Source organism: Rosa rugosa, chromosome 4, assembly GCF_958449725.1.
Source record: "Rosa rugosa chromosome 4, drRosRugo1.1, whole genome shotgun sequence".
NCBI classification, from domain to species: domain Eukaryota; kingdom Viridiplantae; phylum Streptophyta; class Magnoliopsida; order Rosales; family Rosaceae; genus Rosa; species Rosa rugosa.
This window is the reverse complement of record NC_084823.1, coordinates 36,371,943-36,386,647: the sequence shown is the minus strand read 5'-3', so window position 1 is coordinate 36,386,647 and position 14,705 is coordinate 36,371,943. Positions and strand designations below refer to the sequence as shown.

General features: G+C 38.4%; 2 protein-coding genes across 2 annotated transcripts; one reads left to right on the top strand and one right to left on the bottom strand.

The window, feature by feature from the left end:
• Positions 1 to 9,689: 9,689 nt before the first annotated feature.
• LOC133745204 (uncharacterized) lies at positions 9,690 to 11,452 on the top strand. The gene has a single exon (XM_062173224.1). The coding sequence runs from the start codon at positions 10,559 to 10,561 to the stop codon at positions 11,192 to 11,194; it is 636 nt and encodes a 211-aa protein (XP_062029208.1). The 5' UTR covers positions 9,690 to 10,558; the 3' UTR covers positions 11,195 to 11,452.
• A 298-nt stretch (positions 11,453 to 11,750) lies between these two features.
• Positions 11,751 to 14,448, bottom strand: LOC133745203 (glyceraldehyde-3-phosphate dehydrogenase, cytosolic). Its single transcript, XM_062173223.1, has 12 exons — positions 14,310 to 14,448; positions 14,192 to 14,215; positions 13,988 to 14,088; positions 13,788 to 13,903; positions 13,574 to 13,673; positions 13,088 to 13,234; positions 12,929 to 12,989; positions 12,740 to 12,837; positions 12,478 to 12,620; positions 12,293 to 12,376; positions 12,085 to 12,174; positions 11,751 to 12,002 (listed from the first exon to the last, which is right to left on the bottom strand). Exons 1-12 carry the CDS (start codon positions 14,311 to 14,313, stop codon positions 11,960 to 11,962), a joined length of 1,011 nt encoding a protein of 336 aa, XP_062029207.1. The 5' UTR covers positions 14,314 to 14,448; the 3' UTR covers positions 11,751 to 11,959.
• Positions 14,449 to 14,705: the final 257 nt, after the last annotated feature.

Here is a 14,705-nt window from a genome sequence, read left to right as displayed (position 1 = left end):
GGGGGAGACCTTGACATCAGGGGGAGGTATGATGTCTACATGTTCGATCTCGAAGAGTGAAGGACGTGTTGTGCTCTTTTTGCCCTTCAACCAATGTTATTTTTGTCCCACAGGGTTTTTGTTATCTGGCAAGGTTTTTAGTGAGGTAACGATCAAAGCGTCATCACCGAGTTTGAGCGGCACAAGGGGGAGTGTTGAAGGATGTCGACTACTCCACATTCACGCGGGTTGTGCTCTTTTTCTCCTTCGACCAAGGTTGTTTTTTCCCACAGAGTTTTTATTACTTGGTAATGTTTTTGACGAAGCAACTTAGAAGCGCATAGCAGAGGCAACACTATTGACATGGAATATCCAAGGGGGAGTGTTGTAAATGATAATGACTATTCATGCAATAGGTATTGCTTAATGTATGCGATTGACAGACTCCTAATGTGTGCGATTGACATACTTGTAATGTGCGATTGACAGACTCGTAATTTATGCGATTGACATACTTGTAATGTGCGATTGATTAGTATAGCTATTATGTATTGCCTTTTGTATACATGATGTAACCCTATATAAACCTCATGGTGAGATGAATACAATACAACACAATTTTTCCAATTCTCTACAACAGCAATTTCCTTTTCTTTTCTTTTCTTTTTTCTTTTTTTCCAAGTGGTGTACGTATTATCTGGGCAAAATGCTCCTTCATTCCAGATTGAAGAGAAAGAACAGTGGAAAAGAAACCAAATTCAGATTGCTATCCTCCATTCCTCCTTCACCTACATACACAATCTACCACTGGAATCCCATCAATTACAAGAAAAAAATTATAATGCCCAGATTTAGATTAGCTCTAGGATTAGGTTTTGCATAAAGCCTATTTCACAAAGGAAAAGGTATGTTGGCCCGACTTGGAATTCTCCAGCTCCAGACTGAGAAAGAAAAAGAAATAAATATAAATAACAGAAACAAGAAGAAGAAAAAGCAATAAACATTGAGCTTGGAATTTGATTGTTTGTTTCTTCTCACGGGCAGTCCTATATCTTAATCAACCTCTTCGATCTGTCAAAAATTCAGTGAGGAGCAACCAAAGCTTATCGATAATTTGATCCGACGAGAATGGATAGGGCATGGATTCAGTGGGATTCAAATCCAAATTATCAGTTTACTAATGCGTTTAAAGAAGGAGTTAACTCTTTTCTTGAGGTTGCGAAGCATCATGTGAATGTGAATAATCAGATCTCATGTCCGTGCATGAAGTGCAATAGCACAAATTCACACCCTTTAACCGTGGTCAAGATCCATTTATTGAAAAATTGCATGGTAACAACATATAACCCATGGATATATCACGGAGAACAGAATGAAGTGCAAAGTCAAACTATTCTGAATAGCCCAGTTGATGTATCTGAACACAATACATGTATTTTTGATATGATGAACAATCTTTTTCCAATGGGTAATGCACATGTAACAGGTGATGGAGATGATATAGGGGTGGATGAAGAGGACGATATAGATGATACATCAGAAAATCAGGATACCCAAGGGGCTTACAATACTATCGGTGTTCATAATGAAGATAAGGATAACTACGATAAGTTACTGCAAAGAAGCTGAATGAGAACTCTACCCTGGTTGCACAGAATATTCAATTTTAACATTTGTTGTGGAGTTGATTCACTGCAAAGTTGACAATCTCTGGACCAACAAGTCTGTTGATACCTTGTTACAAATGATGAAGAAGATGTGTCCGAAGCCAAATAATATTCCGGAATCATATTATGCTTGCAAGAAGATCTTAAAAGGTATTGGCTTGGGGTATGATCTTTAAGGTATCTAACTCGCTTAAACCAATGGACGAACTAAATCTGTCCAACCTGAACCGTACTAGCTTTAAAGCAGTTATCAATGCCTGAACGATAATCAATTTGGCTGAAAATTTGCAGAGATGATATATACATTAGCACCTAAAAACTGAACGGTCGAGATGTGGATATGCGACCGAAAAGTAACCCTAAACTCTAAATCCGCACTTTAATTTCAAAGTAGAGCTCCGCATTGAATAGGATATATATATATATATATAGTCCTTCTTGGCTAAGGATCTCCTTACCTTAGCTTAGGAACAGATTTCAAGTTTTTGACCACTTTTCGATTACATTTTCACATCTTAACCATTTAGTTTTTAGGTCCTAATGTATAGATCATCTCTGCAAAATTTCAGCCAAATTGATGATTGTTAAGGCATTCAAAACTACAATTTACAATAATGAACATGAACGGTTCCGGTTCGACAGATTCGGTTCGTTCATTGGTTTAATCGAGTTTGATACCTTAACGATCATCACATCAATTTGGCTGAAAATTTGCAGAAGTGATCTATACATTAACACCTAAAAACTAAACGGTTAAGATGTGAATATGTGATCGAAAAGTGGTCAAAAACTGAAAATCTGTTCCTAAGGCTAAGGTAAGGATATCCATACCTGAGAAGGACTATGTGTGTGTGTGTGTGTGTGTGTGTGTGTGTATATATATATACATATCCTATCCAGAGCGGAGTTCCGCTTTGAAATTACAGAGTGAACTTCGAGTTTTGGGTCACTTTTAGGCCGCACATCCACAGCTCGACCGTTCAGTTTTTAGGTACTAGTGTATAGATCATCTCTGCAAATTTTCAGCCAAATTTATGATCGTTAAGGTATCTAAATCGGTTAAACCAATCGACAAACTGAATCTGTCCAACCTGAACCGTACTAGCTTTAAGGCAGTTATCAATGCCTTAACGATCATAAATTTGGCTGAAAATTTCCAGAGATGATCTATACACTAGTACCTAAAAACTGAACGGTCGAGATGTGGATGTACGACCTAAAAGTGACCCAAAACTCGAAGTTCACTCCGTAATTTCAAAGCGGAACTCCGCTCTGGATAGGATCTGTATATATATATATATATATAGAGCCGTTCGAGAGCGGACGTCCGCAACCTAGAAAAAGTGCGGACGTCGCTCCTCCGGCCTCGATCAAGCTTCGACGGCGCGGCGGGGCTTGCCGGAGGGGGCTAGGGGTCTGAGAAGCCGGTCTACAGTCGGGTGGAGTCGTCGGCGATGAGGTTGCGGCGTTGCCCAGAACCTTGCAGTTGCAGGTCCGGCCGAACGGTCCGGGATGCCTCCGGCCTCCCTCCTGCAAGCCGCGCGCCGCCGTCGCCACCTGGAAGCTGCTGTTGTGTCGACGTCCTCCCTTTAGCGACAGTGCGGACGTCCGCCTGTGATCGGGCCTCTATATATATATAGACAACCAAGACAACCATAATAGAAAAGATAACAAAACCTTTACAGATGGAGAAATGGAAGAGACGATTGAAATGATTGGTGTATTAGTTGAAAACACTCTCTTCTATAGCTCTTCAAGTTGGACAATAATGGATTTAATAGCTAAAAGCTTCGAAGTTAGGTTGATTTTTAAGGGGAAGTGCCTGTTTCCGTTGTATCAAGCAATTCCACAGCAGGCGAACACTAGCACTCGACCAAGACGTCTCGAATTTGGCGGGCTAACAACTTTGGATGAAACCTTATGGTTTGTCGAGTACAGAATACATATGTTATATTCCCAACTATCCCAATTAACCAAGATGACTTGTCACCGCACTTAGAAATAGTTTTTTTTTTTTTTTTTTTATGATCTGAAGCTTAGAAACAGTATGAGAATAATTGAATTCTGTTCTTTAATTTGCGTTCATTCATATGGCTAGTATGATTGGCAGTTCATATTGGAGAAGAATGCTAAGTTAAGTGAGAGCTATAAGACCATAAGTACCAGCTTCATTCTTATAGTTGAGTCTCCAAGAAGCTGTCTTTGTTTCTAATATATTGGTAAATAAACTCGTTCTAACTGTCTTATAATTTTCCACTCTTTGATCCAACTTTTAAGAGTACAGAATACATATGTTATATTTAGGGCTACAAATTTTGACAGGATCAGAGATAGCAGAACTCAAAACAAACACAAAATAAGATGGGTTAAACCTGCCTTTCAAAAAAAAAGATGGGTTAAACCTGTATGAATAAAAAAAATAGAAGGTACTTAATGGGTTAACACTCTAAAATACGATTAATAAATAGGTCGGTCTTAAATTAACCAGCCAACTCATAAATGATGCACATAACTCATTTATTTTTGGGCTAAATACAAATTACTACCTTATAGTTTGGGTCCAAAATCAATTCAGTCCCTGAACTTCTAATTTCATCAAAAACACCCATGCACTTTCAATTTTGATCTAATAGGTCCAATTTGTTAGTTTTCCGACAATTGAGTTATTTAACTTGTTAATGTGGCTCATATATGGCCTATGTTTTATGATGTGGTGTCTGCAGGCCACCTCTAGTCAATTTAAGAGTGAGTCCTACTATTAAAAATAAATAGTTTTTCAACAAATAATTCAACTATAACTTGAACCCATAACAAAATATTAACGAATTGGACCTATTAGATCAAAATTGAAAATGCAGGGGTGTTTTTGATGAAATTAGAAGTCCAGGGACTGAATTGATTTTGGACCTAAACCACAGGGTAGTAACCAGTATTTAGCCCAGTATTCAAACGGGTAAATATTCAAGAAATTTCAAGTGCTTATTTTTTATTTTTAGAATGTTCTTGTGAAGTCATACGTTGTACATTCATATAACCTTAATGGGTCAATAGAATTTCACCACAGCACGAGGTCTAAATTAAATCAATTTAGTTGTACGTGTTGGGTCGATCGGGTAACCCATTTAGTAAATAGGTGGGGTTGAATTAACCATCTCTTGGGGCAATGCTCGGAGAACCACATTTTGACATTCTACCTTTAAACTACATGATATTATATTTGATAGAGAAAAGTTTACAAATAGTACCTCAAATAAAAGTCATTCATCACTTTAGTACATCAATTTTAAAAATTATCATATTGGTACCCCAACATTAAAACTCGAATAACTTTTAGTACCTGCCGTTTATGATGGTGTCAACTCCATTGCCACGTAAGCTATTTCAAGGGTAATTTCGTCTTTTCATTTTCTTAGTTTTTCTTTTTCTTTGTTCTTTGGCAATAAGTTTTTTTTTTCTTTTTCTTTTTTCCTCTTCTTCCCCTCCTGATCGCAAAACTCTCTCTCTCCCCGCCCCTCTCGGATGGAGAGAGATCTCCATCCATGCCACCAAAACCCAGAAAGTAGAACAATAATTTCAAACCAAAGAAAGAAAATTGCTACAATTTTGGATTGAATTGAATTGAATTGATGAACATAGAGAATCTGGATTTCAATAACATAGAGAATTTGGATTTCAATTCAATCTCCGACGACCAGTTTCCCAACTAGTGCGACTTGTCGCCGCCACTCGTTTCCTCTTCACCTTCAGGTGGCGGTGGTCCTCTCAATACCAGCTATTGCAATGTTGCAACCAACACTATGACAGCTCTATCAGAGGAAAACGAGAGGCTAACGCGGAGCAACACCATGCTTATGTCCGAGCTCAACCACATGAGAAAGTTTTACAACAATATCATCTACTTCTTTCAGAGCCATGTCAAGCTTGTCGCTCCAAGCAATTCTTACCCAGGTTCTCTACTTTGCAACCCAATGCCAAACTCACACAATCCCAACTTTCGCTGCCATAAACAAGCCTCTGAACTAGGTTCTTGGGTACTACCCTGGTAACCCTAGACAAACCCAACCACATCATCAGCTCATGGCCCATGTTTCTTTGGTTTGAAATTGCTGGTTATGCTTCCTGGGTTTTTGGTGGCATGGAGAGAGAGAGAGAGAGAGAGAGAGAGAGAGAGAGAGAGATTTTTTTGAGATCATGAGGGGAAGAAAAGGAAAAAGAAAATTGAGAAAACGAAAAAACGAAATTACCCATAAAATTGCTTATGTGGCAATGGAGTTGACGCCGTTATAGACGGCAGGTACTAAAAGGAGAAATTTTTCTATGCTCCTGTCATTCCACCTAGCATATGTGACGGCAATCCTTATTGGTCCACGTCATTACTGCTTTTTCTCCGTTAAACCACCCCTCACCTCTGTTATCTCTTCTATGAGGAATATAAAAAAATATGAACATAACAGTAAACGTGGATCTGGATCTGGAAGTTCATCCCTCCCTAACCATTTGCAATTATGCGAAGCACTTTGCAACCAAACTGCCAGTAATACTTGAACAACAAAGTGAAGACGACTTGGCAAATTGAAAGATTTAAACATCAAAGTGATGATTTGACCAGTGAGGACGTTCATGGTTTTCTCCTTTCCATAGTCAAGTTGATTTGGGTGCTTGGTTGTTGTTCTCTTAGATTTGGGGTTTGATTATTCCACTGGAAGTCTAAATGATCAAAACCCAGTCTTCTAGGAAGACTTCTCCCTCCTTCTTTTGGATGTTCATATCAATTGTATTCCTTCTTGTTTGAATATCAGTTCTTCTCGACATAACAGTAGACATGTAGGAATACCATTTTCTTCTGTCACTCGATCTAAAATGACGAAATTCTTGTATTGATCTATTTAGATATCATATATTTGTGGATAGTGCCTTGGATTTAAGGTTTAGACTTTCTGGTGTTCATCTTTTTTTTTTGTTCTTCATGAAAGAGATCTCAGAGCTGAAAATGTAACAAAGGAGACAGGTGGTTTAACGGAGGGGAAAGAGAGATGACGTGGACCAATTAGGATTGCCCGTCACATATGCCAGGTGGTGTGACGGGAGCATAGAAAAATTTCTCGTACTAAAAGTGATTCGAGTTTTAATATTAGGGTACCAATATGATAGTTTTTTAAAGGATTAAACACTGTTTACTCCCTATACTTATAGGGTTTCATCGTTTCAGTCCCTGACCTTCGAATTTCACCTAGAAAGTCCCTGAACTCTCAATTTCCTCCCAATTGGTCCCTGCCATCAAAATTTTCTGTTAAAGTTGCTGAAAATGTCTATTATGCCCTCACTTACTTTTTTTTTAAATTTATTTTTTCTCTATTTTATTTCTTTTTTTCATACCTCTTGAAGGTCTGTGGATTGGAACCATCTTGATGAGGAGATGAACAGAAGGAGGCGAAAGAGCCGGAAGAAAAAGAGGTAAAAAGAAAAAAATATTAAAAAATAAAAAAAAAGAGGAAGAGAAATATATATTTTTTTTTTTAAGTAAATGAGGGTATAATAGACTTTTTAGGGGAAGATAACAGAGTTTTTGACGGATGCTTGACGGTAGGGACCAATTGGGAGGAAATTGGGAGTTCAGAGACTTTTTAGGTGAAATTCAAAGATCAGGGACTGAAACGATGAAACCCTATAAGTATAGGGAGTAAGCAGTATTTAACCCTTTTTGAAATTGATGTACCAAAGTGATGAATGATATTTATTTGGGGTACCGTTTGTAAAATTTTCTCTATTTGATATGTCAGATAAGTACTTTACTTTATTTCATACATTAACATCATCCAGCCACCACAACAATTGCAACTATCATGTGATTGGTACACTACATTATTTTTACTTAGAGCAACTCCAACAGCTTCCCTATAATTTATGTTTAATAGGGAAGCAAAAGTCAAAACTTTAGCATCTTTTTCTTCTCCAACTCCAACAGATTCCTTATTTTACAGCAATCTCTAAAATCTCCATATTCTTCCTTAAAATTTTAGAGATTGCTGTAAATATAGGGAATTTGATTTTCTCTTTCCTCACTTTCTCTAAAATAGGGATAGTTATAGGGAATCTGTTGGAGCAAAAGAGACTCATTTTTCCCTAAAGTAGAGAAAAATCCAAATATGGGGAAGCTGTTGGAGTTGCTCTTAGTGGGTTTGGTAAAGTAATACAAAACATTTTTAAAAAATTTAAAATGAACTTTTTTAGTAGACTATATCAATGAGGCAGGTTGACCTCGGTATTAAATCGAGACATTTTTGCCTCAACAGTCAGCCGACATGATCGGTGGCCCAATGCAGTACAAATCGGTTCAAAAGTAGGTTGGTTCGACTCATTCAGCCCAAAATGCCAGCCGTAAGAATTATGCATAATGACCCAACTTTCAGGGAGCACGATAAAAAGAGTCATCACTTAAACAGTTTCACATGTTTAACATTGCAGCACAAAAATATATAGAAATATACACAAGTCTCTTCAAACCTAGATAATGCTAACAAGAAGCTGTAATTATCACTTAAGACGCCCAAATATTGGTGCTCATTACTCAATAAATCATTAGCTATGAAGTTCACGGGAGCTGAAAAGGTTCCAGGCTTCCAGCCTACCAGGCAATGCTGAAAGTGCCTGAAACGTTGTAGTCAAAGTCTTCTAGATGTGGGTGTTTTGGTAGGACAAAGTCATTGTTATAGACAATACAGAGATCCTTGTTTATTCTCCACTTGATGCACGCATGATATTGACGCCTAAATACGACATATAAAACTCCTGAAACCCAGTCACCAAAGTCATAGATCATCTAGAAGTCCAATAATTCCCATATCTGGCTTTGGATGCGTGTGGTGTTGGAATACGTACAATTCTTTCCGCAAGTCCAACTTCCATGTTCCAGGAAGCTTGTTCTACTCGGTAACATATTGAAATTGTCCAAACTCCAAACACTATATATACACACATTTCTGATTTCTACTCTCTTCCATTTCATCAACAGCAAACAAGCTCCCTTCACTTCATAATTTGATACATCATACATAGCAAACTAACCCAGAACAGCAGAGAGATTTTCTTTTCAGTTTTATTGAGAGATGGCAGAGAAGACCGACCAGGCTTATCCTATTGCCCCTGCAAATGGTTACACAAGAAGCGATGGAGAGTCTTTGGTATCAGAGGATGAGCTGAAACGCAAGAAGAGAATCAAGTTGTTTACCTACATTGGTATTTTCATTGTGTTTCAGATCATAGTGATGACAGTTCTTGGTCTTACTGTGATGAAAGTCAAGACTCCCAAGGCCAGATTGGGTGAAATCAGCGTCCAAACTCTCAACTCCGTCCCTGCAACACCTTCATTTGATGCAAAGTTCACAACCCAGATTAGGATCAAGAACACAAATTGGGGTCCATACAAGTTTGATGCAGGTAGTGCGACATTCCTGTACCAAGGTGTGACTATTGGGCAGGTTGCTATTCCTAAATTGGGTCCATGCCAGAGTAATAACTAATAACAAATACCAGCTGGTTTCAATCATCATACTCTTAAATTTAATTGGTTGCAAAGAATGAGAATTGTTTTTAGTCGGAACATCGTCACTAGTGGAGCATACGTTTGCATTCTATAAGGAGCAAGAGTGCAAGACAACAATTGGCCAGTCTCTCAGAGTTAACAATTCCAAGAATTAGTATTGAATTCTTGATTACTAGCAAATCCATATCCTAGAGACCGCCTAGCTAACTCGACTGCCATTTACATTAATACTGAAGCAACTGATTGTGAAGTGACCTTCCAGTTCTTTTTCACTTGCACAGTTGCACTCAAAAGATTGAACTGTTTTTGTGGACAGATCGAACTTAATGGTGCAGTCCATATTGGTATACTTCTTTTTCTTCATTATGAGCATCAATTCAACCTTACCAGGCAATTAGCTTGGATGCTCAGTGTCAACACCCCCCTACTCAATTCACTTCCAAGAGTAGATTAACGTTTATCACCCTCACCTCGACATTGATATTCTTGGTGGAACCTATTCCAGCCTTGCTCTTTCAGATAGCAACTTGCCCCACAGCCACGCCTTGGGTACATGAACAATGCAATGCCAGCATCAAATTTATAGGGACCCTAAATTCTGAAGCTAGTGTCAAATGAAAGTGTTGCAGGGGCAGAGTTGAGGTTTCGGAGTTTGATGGCGCCCAACCTGATCATGGAATTTCATGAAAGTGAGATCAAATAGAGTCATGACTATGATTTGAAACACAATGAAAATGGTTGAATGAATCACATAACTGACGTAAATGAAAGAGGATAAATACTTTTCTACAGTTACCTTGTTTGTATTGTAACTGTGTATGCCATCATATATTCTTTTACTCTATATGTAGAGTAAAAGAATATTAGAATTTAGAAGACTGACGTTAGTTTTACCAAGTATAGTCTTCTAATGCATAGGTTCTTTGTCCTTGTGAAGTTGTAATAGTAAACATTTCTTGCTGCTCTTTTGAAAGTACTACAGTAAAATAAAAAATCAGAATATTTAAATAGATTCAAATTTACACGTTATATGGTGTATATGTAGACGTGTACAGAATCGAAGCTTCTATTGATATTTGTATAATGTCCATCTCAATTCTCAGCAAACGCCCAAAAGGTCCTCAACAAAGTCATTGAGCTTCCAGAAGTCAAAGGTTTCCAGCTTTGGTTCTGGACGCGTAGGGTGTCGCAAATAATATTCTTCCTCCCAAGTCATTAGGTTATTCCCCTTAATAACTTATTGAAATTGGCCATACTCCAATGGCTTTATATACATATACAATCGCACTACATTTCCATCATAACTACCTCATTTCCAAGTTTCATCCTAGAAAAGCAAACTCACGAAGCAAAGAAAAACCAGAGAAAGATGGCTGAGAAGACTCACCAGGCTTATCCTATAGCCCCAGCAAATGCTTACACAAGAAGTGATGGAGAATCTTTGGTATCTGAAGATGAGCTGAAACGCAAGAAGAGAATCAAGTTGTTTACCTACATTGGTATTTTCATTGTGTTTCAGATCATAGTGATGACCGTTTTTGGTCTCACTGTGATGAAAGTCAAGACCCCCAAGGCTAGATTGGGCGACATCAGTGTCCAAACTCTCAACTCCGTCCCTGCAACACCTTCATTCGATGCAATGTTCACAACCCAGATTAGGATCAAGAACACAAATTGGGGTCCATACAAGTTTGATGCAGGTAGTGCCACATTTCTGTACCAAGGAGTGGCTATTGGGCAGGTTGTGATTCCTAAGAGCAAGGCAGGAATGCATTCCACCAAGAAGATTAATGCAGAGGTCAGTGTGAATACTAATGCATTGCCGAGCAGTTCTACACTCGGCAGTGAATTGAACAGTGGGGTGTTGACACTGACCAGCCAGGTTCAATTGAAAGGAAAAGTCGAATTGATGCTCATCATGAAGAAAACCAAGAAGGCTTCTATGGAATGCACCATAACATTTGATTTGTTTTCAAAGACCGTCAAAGCTTTACAGTGCAAATGATCACAATATCCGAAAAGTGAGTGCAGGAAGGTGGAGTTAGGCTGCATCTTTAACTAGCATTTGAATTGGGAGATGATCAAAGACCAATTCTTGATTGTACAGTTACTATATTTCTTTGTTCTTTGTGGGAAGCTTTCATTCTTTGAAGAGTTACATAAAAATTTCCTTTACCACTGAGGCCACTGTTTATCTTTTTGGCTACTAAGTAGCTTTTTTATCTATCATCATGCCAGAATAATCACCTGGGTTTGTATCTAATTGGTTGCACTGAGTTTACTATCGTCTTTATCACTATTCTCTGAAGATTAATTTGGACTCTCACAATTTGTATATTGAAATTCAGAATTGAAAATTGAGGATTAAGCACTTGCCCATCTAATGATATATTGTTTATATGGTGAAATGATAGCCATACAAGATGTTCTCACATGACTTTCCATTATATAGACTTCGGTAATGGCCATTTTTTGCACTTGGTCAGATTTCTGTAGGCAGATATGATGATACAAAATGAGTATAAAGTGAAATAGAAACAAAATTAAATGAAGATAACAACTCATAAACCAAACTTTTCTTTATATCAAGAACTAGTAAAAAGGGAGATGGATTTGCAAATACAAGTTCAACACCAAGAATCAACCTTGAGAAATCAACTCGCAGAGGAAGAATGCAATAACTCTTATTCAGAACCCATAACTAAAACTCCTAGACTCTAACCAAAGCATAAAAAGCAAAGCCATATCTTCAAGGGTCCAGCTTCAAAGCTTAAGCAGTTGCAATGTGCACAATCAAGTCAATCACTCGGGAACTACAAAATAGAGTAGGTATAAGTAAGAACTATATACAGCTGAAGCTCATCAAATGCAAATAAGAAAAGAAAGACCAAGTACCTGTAACCCCACTCGTTGTCATACCAGGACACAAGTTTGACAAAGTTGTCATTCAATGCAATTCCAGCCTTGGCATCGAAGATGCTTGATCTGCAAGAGAACCGGACATTGATTTAGACAAACAGAACATATTCAAACCAGTGCAACAACAATGTCATCACATCATTCACATGTCAAAACAAATAAGGAAGCAGAACAATTCGTTTACCTGTTGTCACCGATGAAGTCAGTTGACACAACATCGTCTTCGGTGTAACCCAAGATACCCTTGAGCTTTCCCTCGGACTCCTCCCTGTCATAATGGAGTTAGAGGTTAACCAAAAAAATGCATGGTAATGTTGATGACTGTCCCATATTGTAATGGGATAAACAAGAAAACTTGATGCGACTTACTTGATAGCAGCCTTAATCTGGTCATATGTGGCCTTCTTCTCAAGCCTGACAGTGAGGTCAACGACTGAAACATCAACAGTGGGAACACGGAAGGCCATTCCAGTCAATTTGCCATTGAGAGCTGGTAGAACTTTTCCAACAGCCTAAACAAAACACAAAACAGGCAGACAAATTGATCAAGCTACCAAAAAAAAGCGTCATTAAAATACAAAGAAAGACCATGATATTTAAAAGGGGCATCATCACATAAGTTATGAAATACCTTGGCAGCTCCAGTGCTGCTAGGAATGATGTTGAATGAAGCAGCACGTCCACCTCTCCAGTCCTTACTTGATGGGCCATCAACAGTTTTCTGTGTGGCTGAATCAAAGACAGAGAAAATTCTTTGCTTAGTTTCAAATTATAAATCTCAACATTCATACAACGAAAAAAACCTGAAGCTAAAACTCACCTGTGATGGAGTGAACAGTGGTCATAAGACCCTCAACAATTCCGAATCTATCATTGATAACCTATAGACCAAGCAAACAATACGATACATAATAAGCAACAACCATTGCATGAGGTTGCGATTCAGAATCAACACAAACAGTAGCACATTGACACACACCTTGGCAAGGGGAGCAAGACAGTTGGTCGTGCAGCTGGCATTAGACACAATGGTAAGGTCTGACTTGTATTCCTTCTCATTGACACCCACAACAAACATGGGGGCATCCTTACTTGGGGCAGAAATGACAACCTTTTTGGCACCACCCTGGTCGCACAAACAGTACAAGTTAAATCCAGAACAAACAGTACAAGTTAAATCCAGAATGACCATCAAAGTAGATATAGAACTATCCAAATGACTATCAAAGACGTAAGATGGATGCACGTCTTCACTGTCATGTAAGCAAATAACAGTACTAGGGAAACTTAACAACGAAGCAGGTGCTCAACCATTACTCAAATGAAAAAACTCCATCAAACATCAAAACCGTTGCAACAACAACCAAATACTAATTCCTCAAAACTGTCAGTTTTATATATACACCAAAATAGTGGGACTAATCAAACCGATATATTTTTAAAGGAAACTTGTAAGAGGGTTAACCTTCAAGTGAGTCGCGGCTTTGTCCTTGTCAGTGAACACTCCAGTAGACTCAACAACAATATCGGCACCAGCCTCACCCCATGGGATCTCTTCTGGGTTCCTGTACGAAACCAAACATTAATTGGTTAATCTTTCATTTATAAGAGCCTATTGGCAGCCAACTTACAGATCAACTTAAACGTACTACTGAACAAGTCAGTGATCACCTAGTTACCTGATCCCGAAAACAGTGACGGCCTTCTCACCGAAGAGAAGGGTCCTTTCGTCCTTGACCTTAAGCTCATGGTGCTTCCATGGTCCATGGACAGTGTCATACTTGAACATGTACGTCTAAACACAAACGAAACCAATCAGTAATTAAAAAATGCAAATCTCCGAAAACAATGACGCAAAACACAGATTAATAACACTGACCATGTAGTCGGTGGTGATGAATGGATCGTTAACAGCGACGAGCTCTACATCGTCCCTCTGAAGAGCGACCCTAGCGACCAAACGCCCAATCCTTCCGAAACCTGAACCATTTCAGTTTTGTCATCAGAGATCATTTACCACAAGCCAAATCTGAATCCCAGATCAACCAAAACAACAACTCAAGAAGAAGAGTCTGATTATTACCGTTGATTCCGATCTTGATCTTGGCTGCTCGATAACAACAAGAACAAGATGACGATCAGTAACACAGAACGAAAACACAAAATGGAGAAGACAAAATGCAAACAGTTATTATGATTACCCATTATGAATCTAAATGATAGAGAGCAGAGATTTTTGATGAAATGAGAAGCAGGGGACGGTTTTGAGTTTGTTGTTGTGAAAGAGCGAGTGATGATTGTAACAAAAAAAATACAAAAGAGCTAGTGATGATGAGGGGGTTTATATAGAACAGAAGACAAAAGGGTTTCATAGTTACGCACCCACTCAATTAATATTTGGATGAGGTCCATGAGAGTATCTTAACAAATCCATATTAATCCCCTACTGCAAGCACACCAAACCCGAAAATCTCTCAAACATGCTAAACTGCTCGAGCAACCTTACCACACCATGTGGAAGTTGGGACTCAAACGTTAGACATGAGACACCACAAACCATTTTTGTGATGTGCATTTTGCATCAACAAGTTCATGAA

Excerpts from the sequence above, each read along its gene's own strand:
- LOC133745204 (XM_062173224.1), top strand. The coding sequence starts at position 10,559 with ATGGCTGAGAAGACTCACCAGGCTTATCCTATAGCCCCAGCAAATGCT.
- LOC133745203 (XM_062173223.1), bottom strand. Across the intron at positions 13,904-13,987 it reads TCATCACCACCGACTACATG|ACGTACATGTTCAAGTATGA; the intron begins GTCAGTGTTATT and ends GTTTGTGTTTAG. Across the intron at positions 12,621-12,739 it reads GCAGCACTGGAGCTGCCAAG|GCTGTTGGAAAAGTTCTACC; the intron begins GTATTTCATAAC and ends TGTTTTGTTTAG.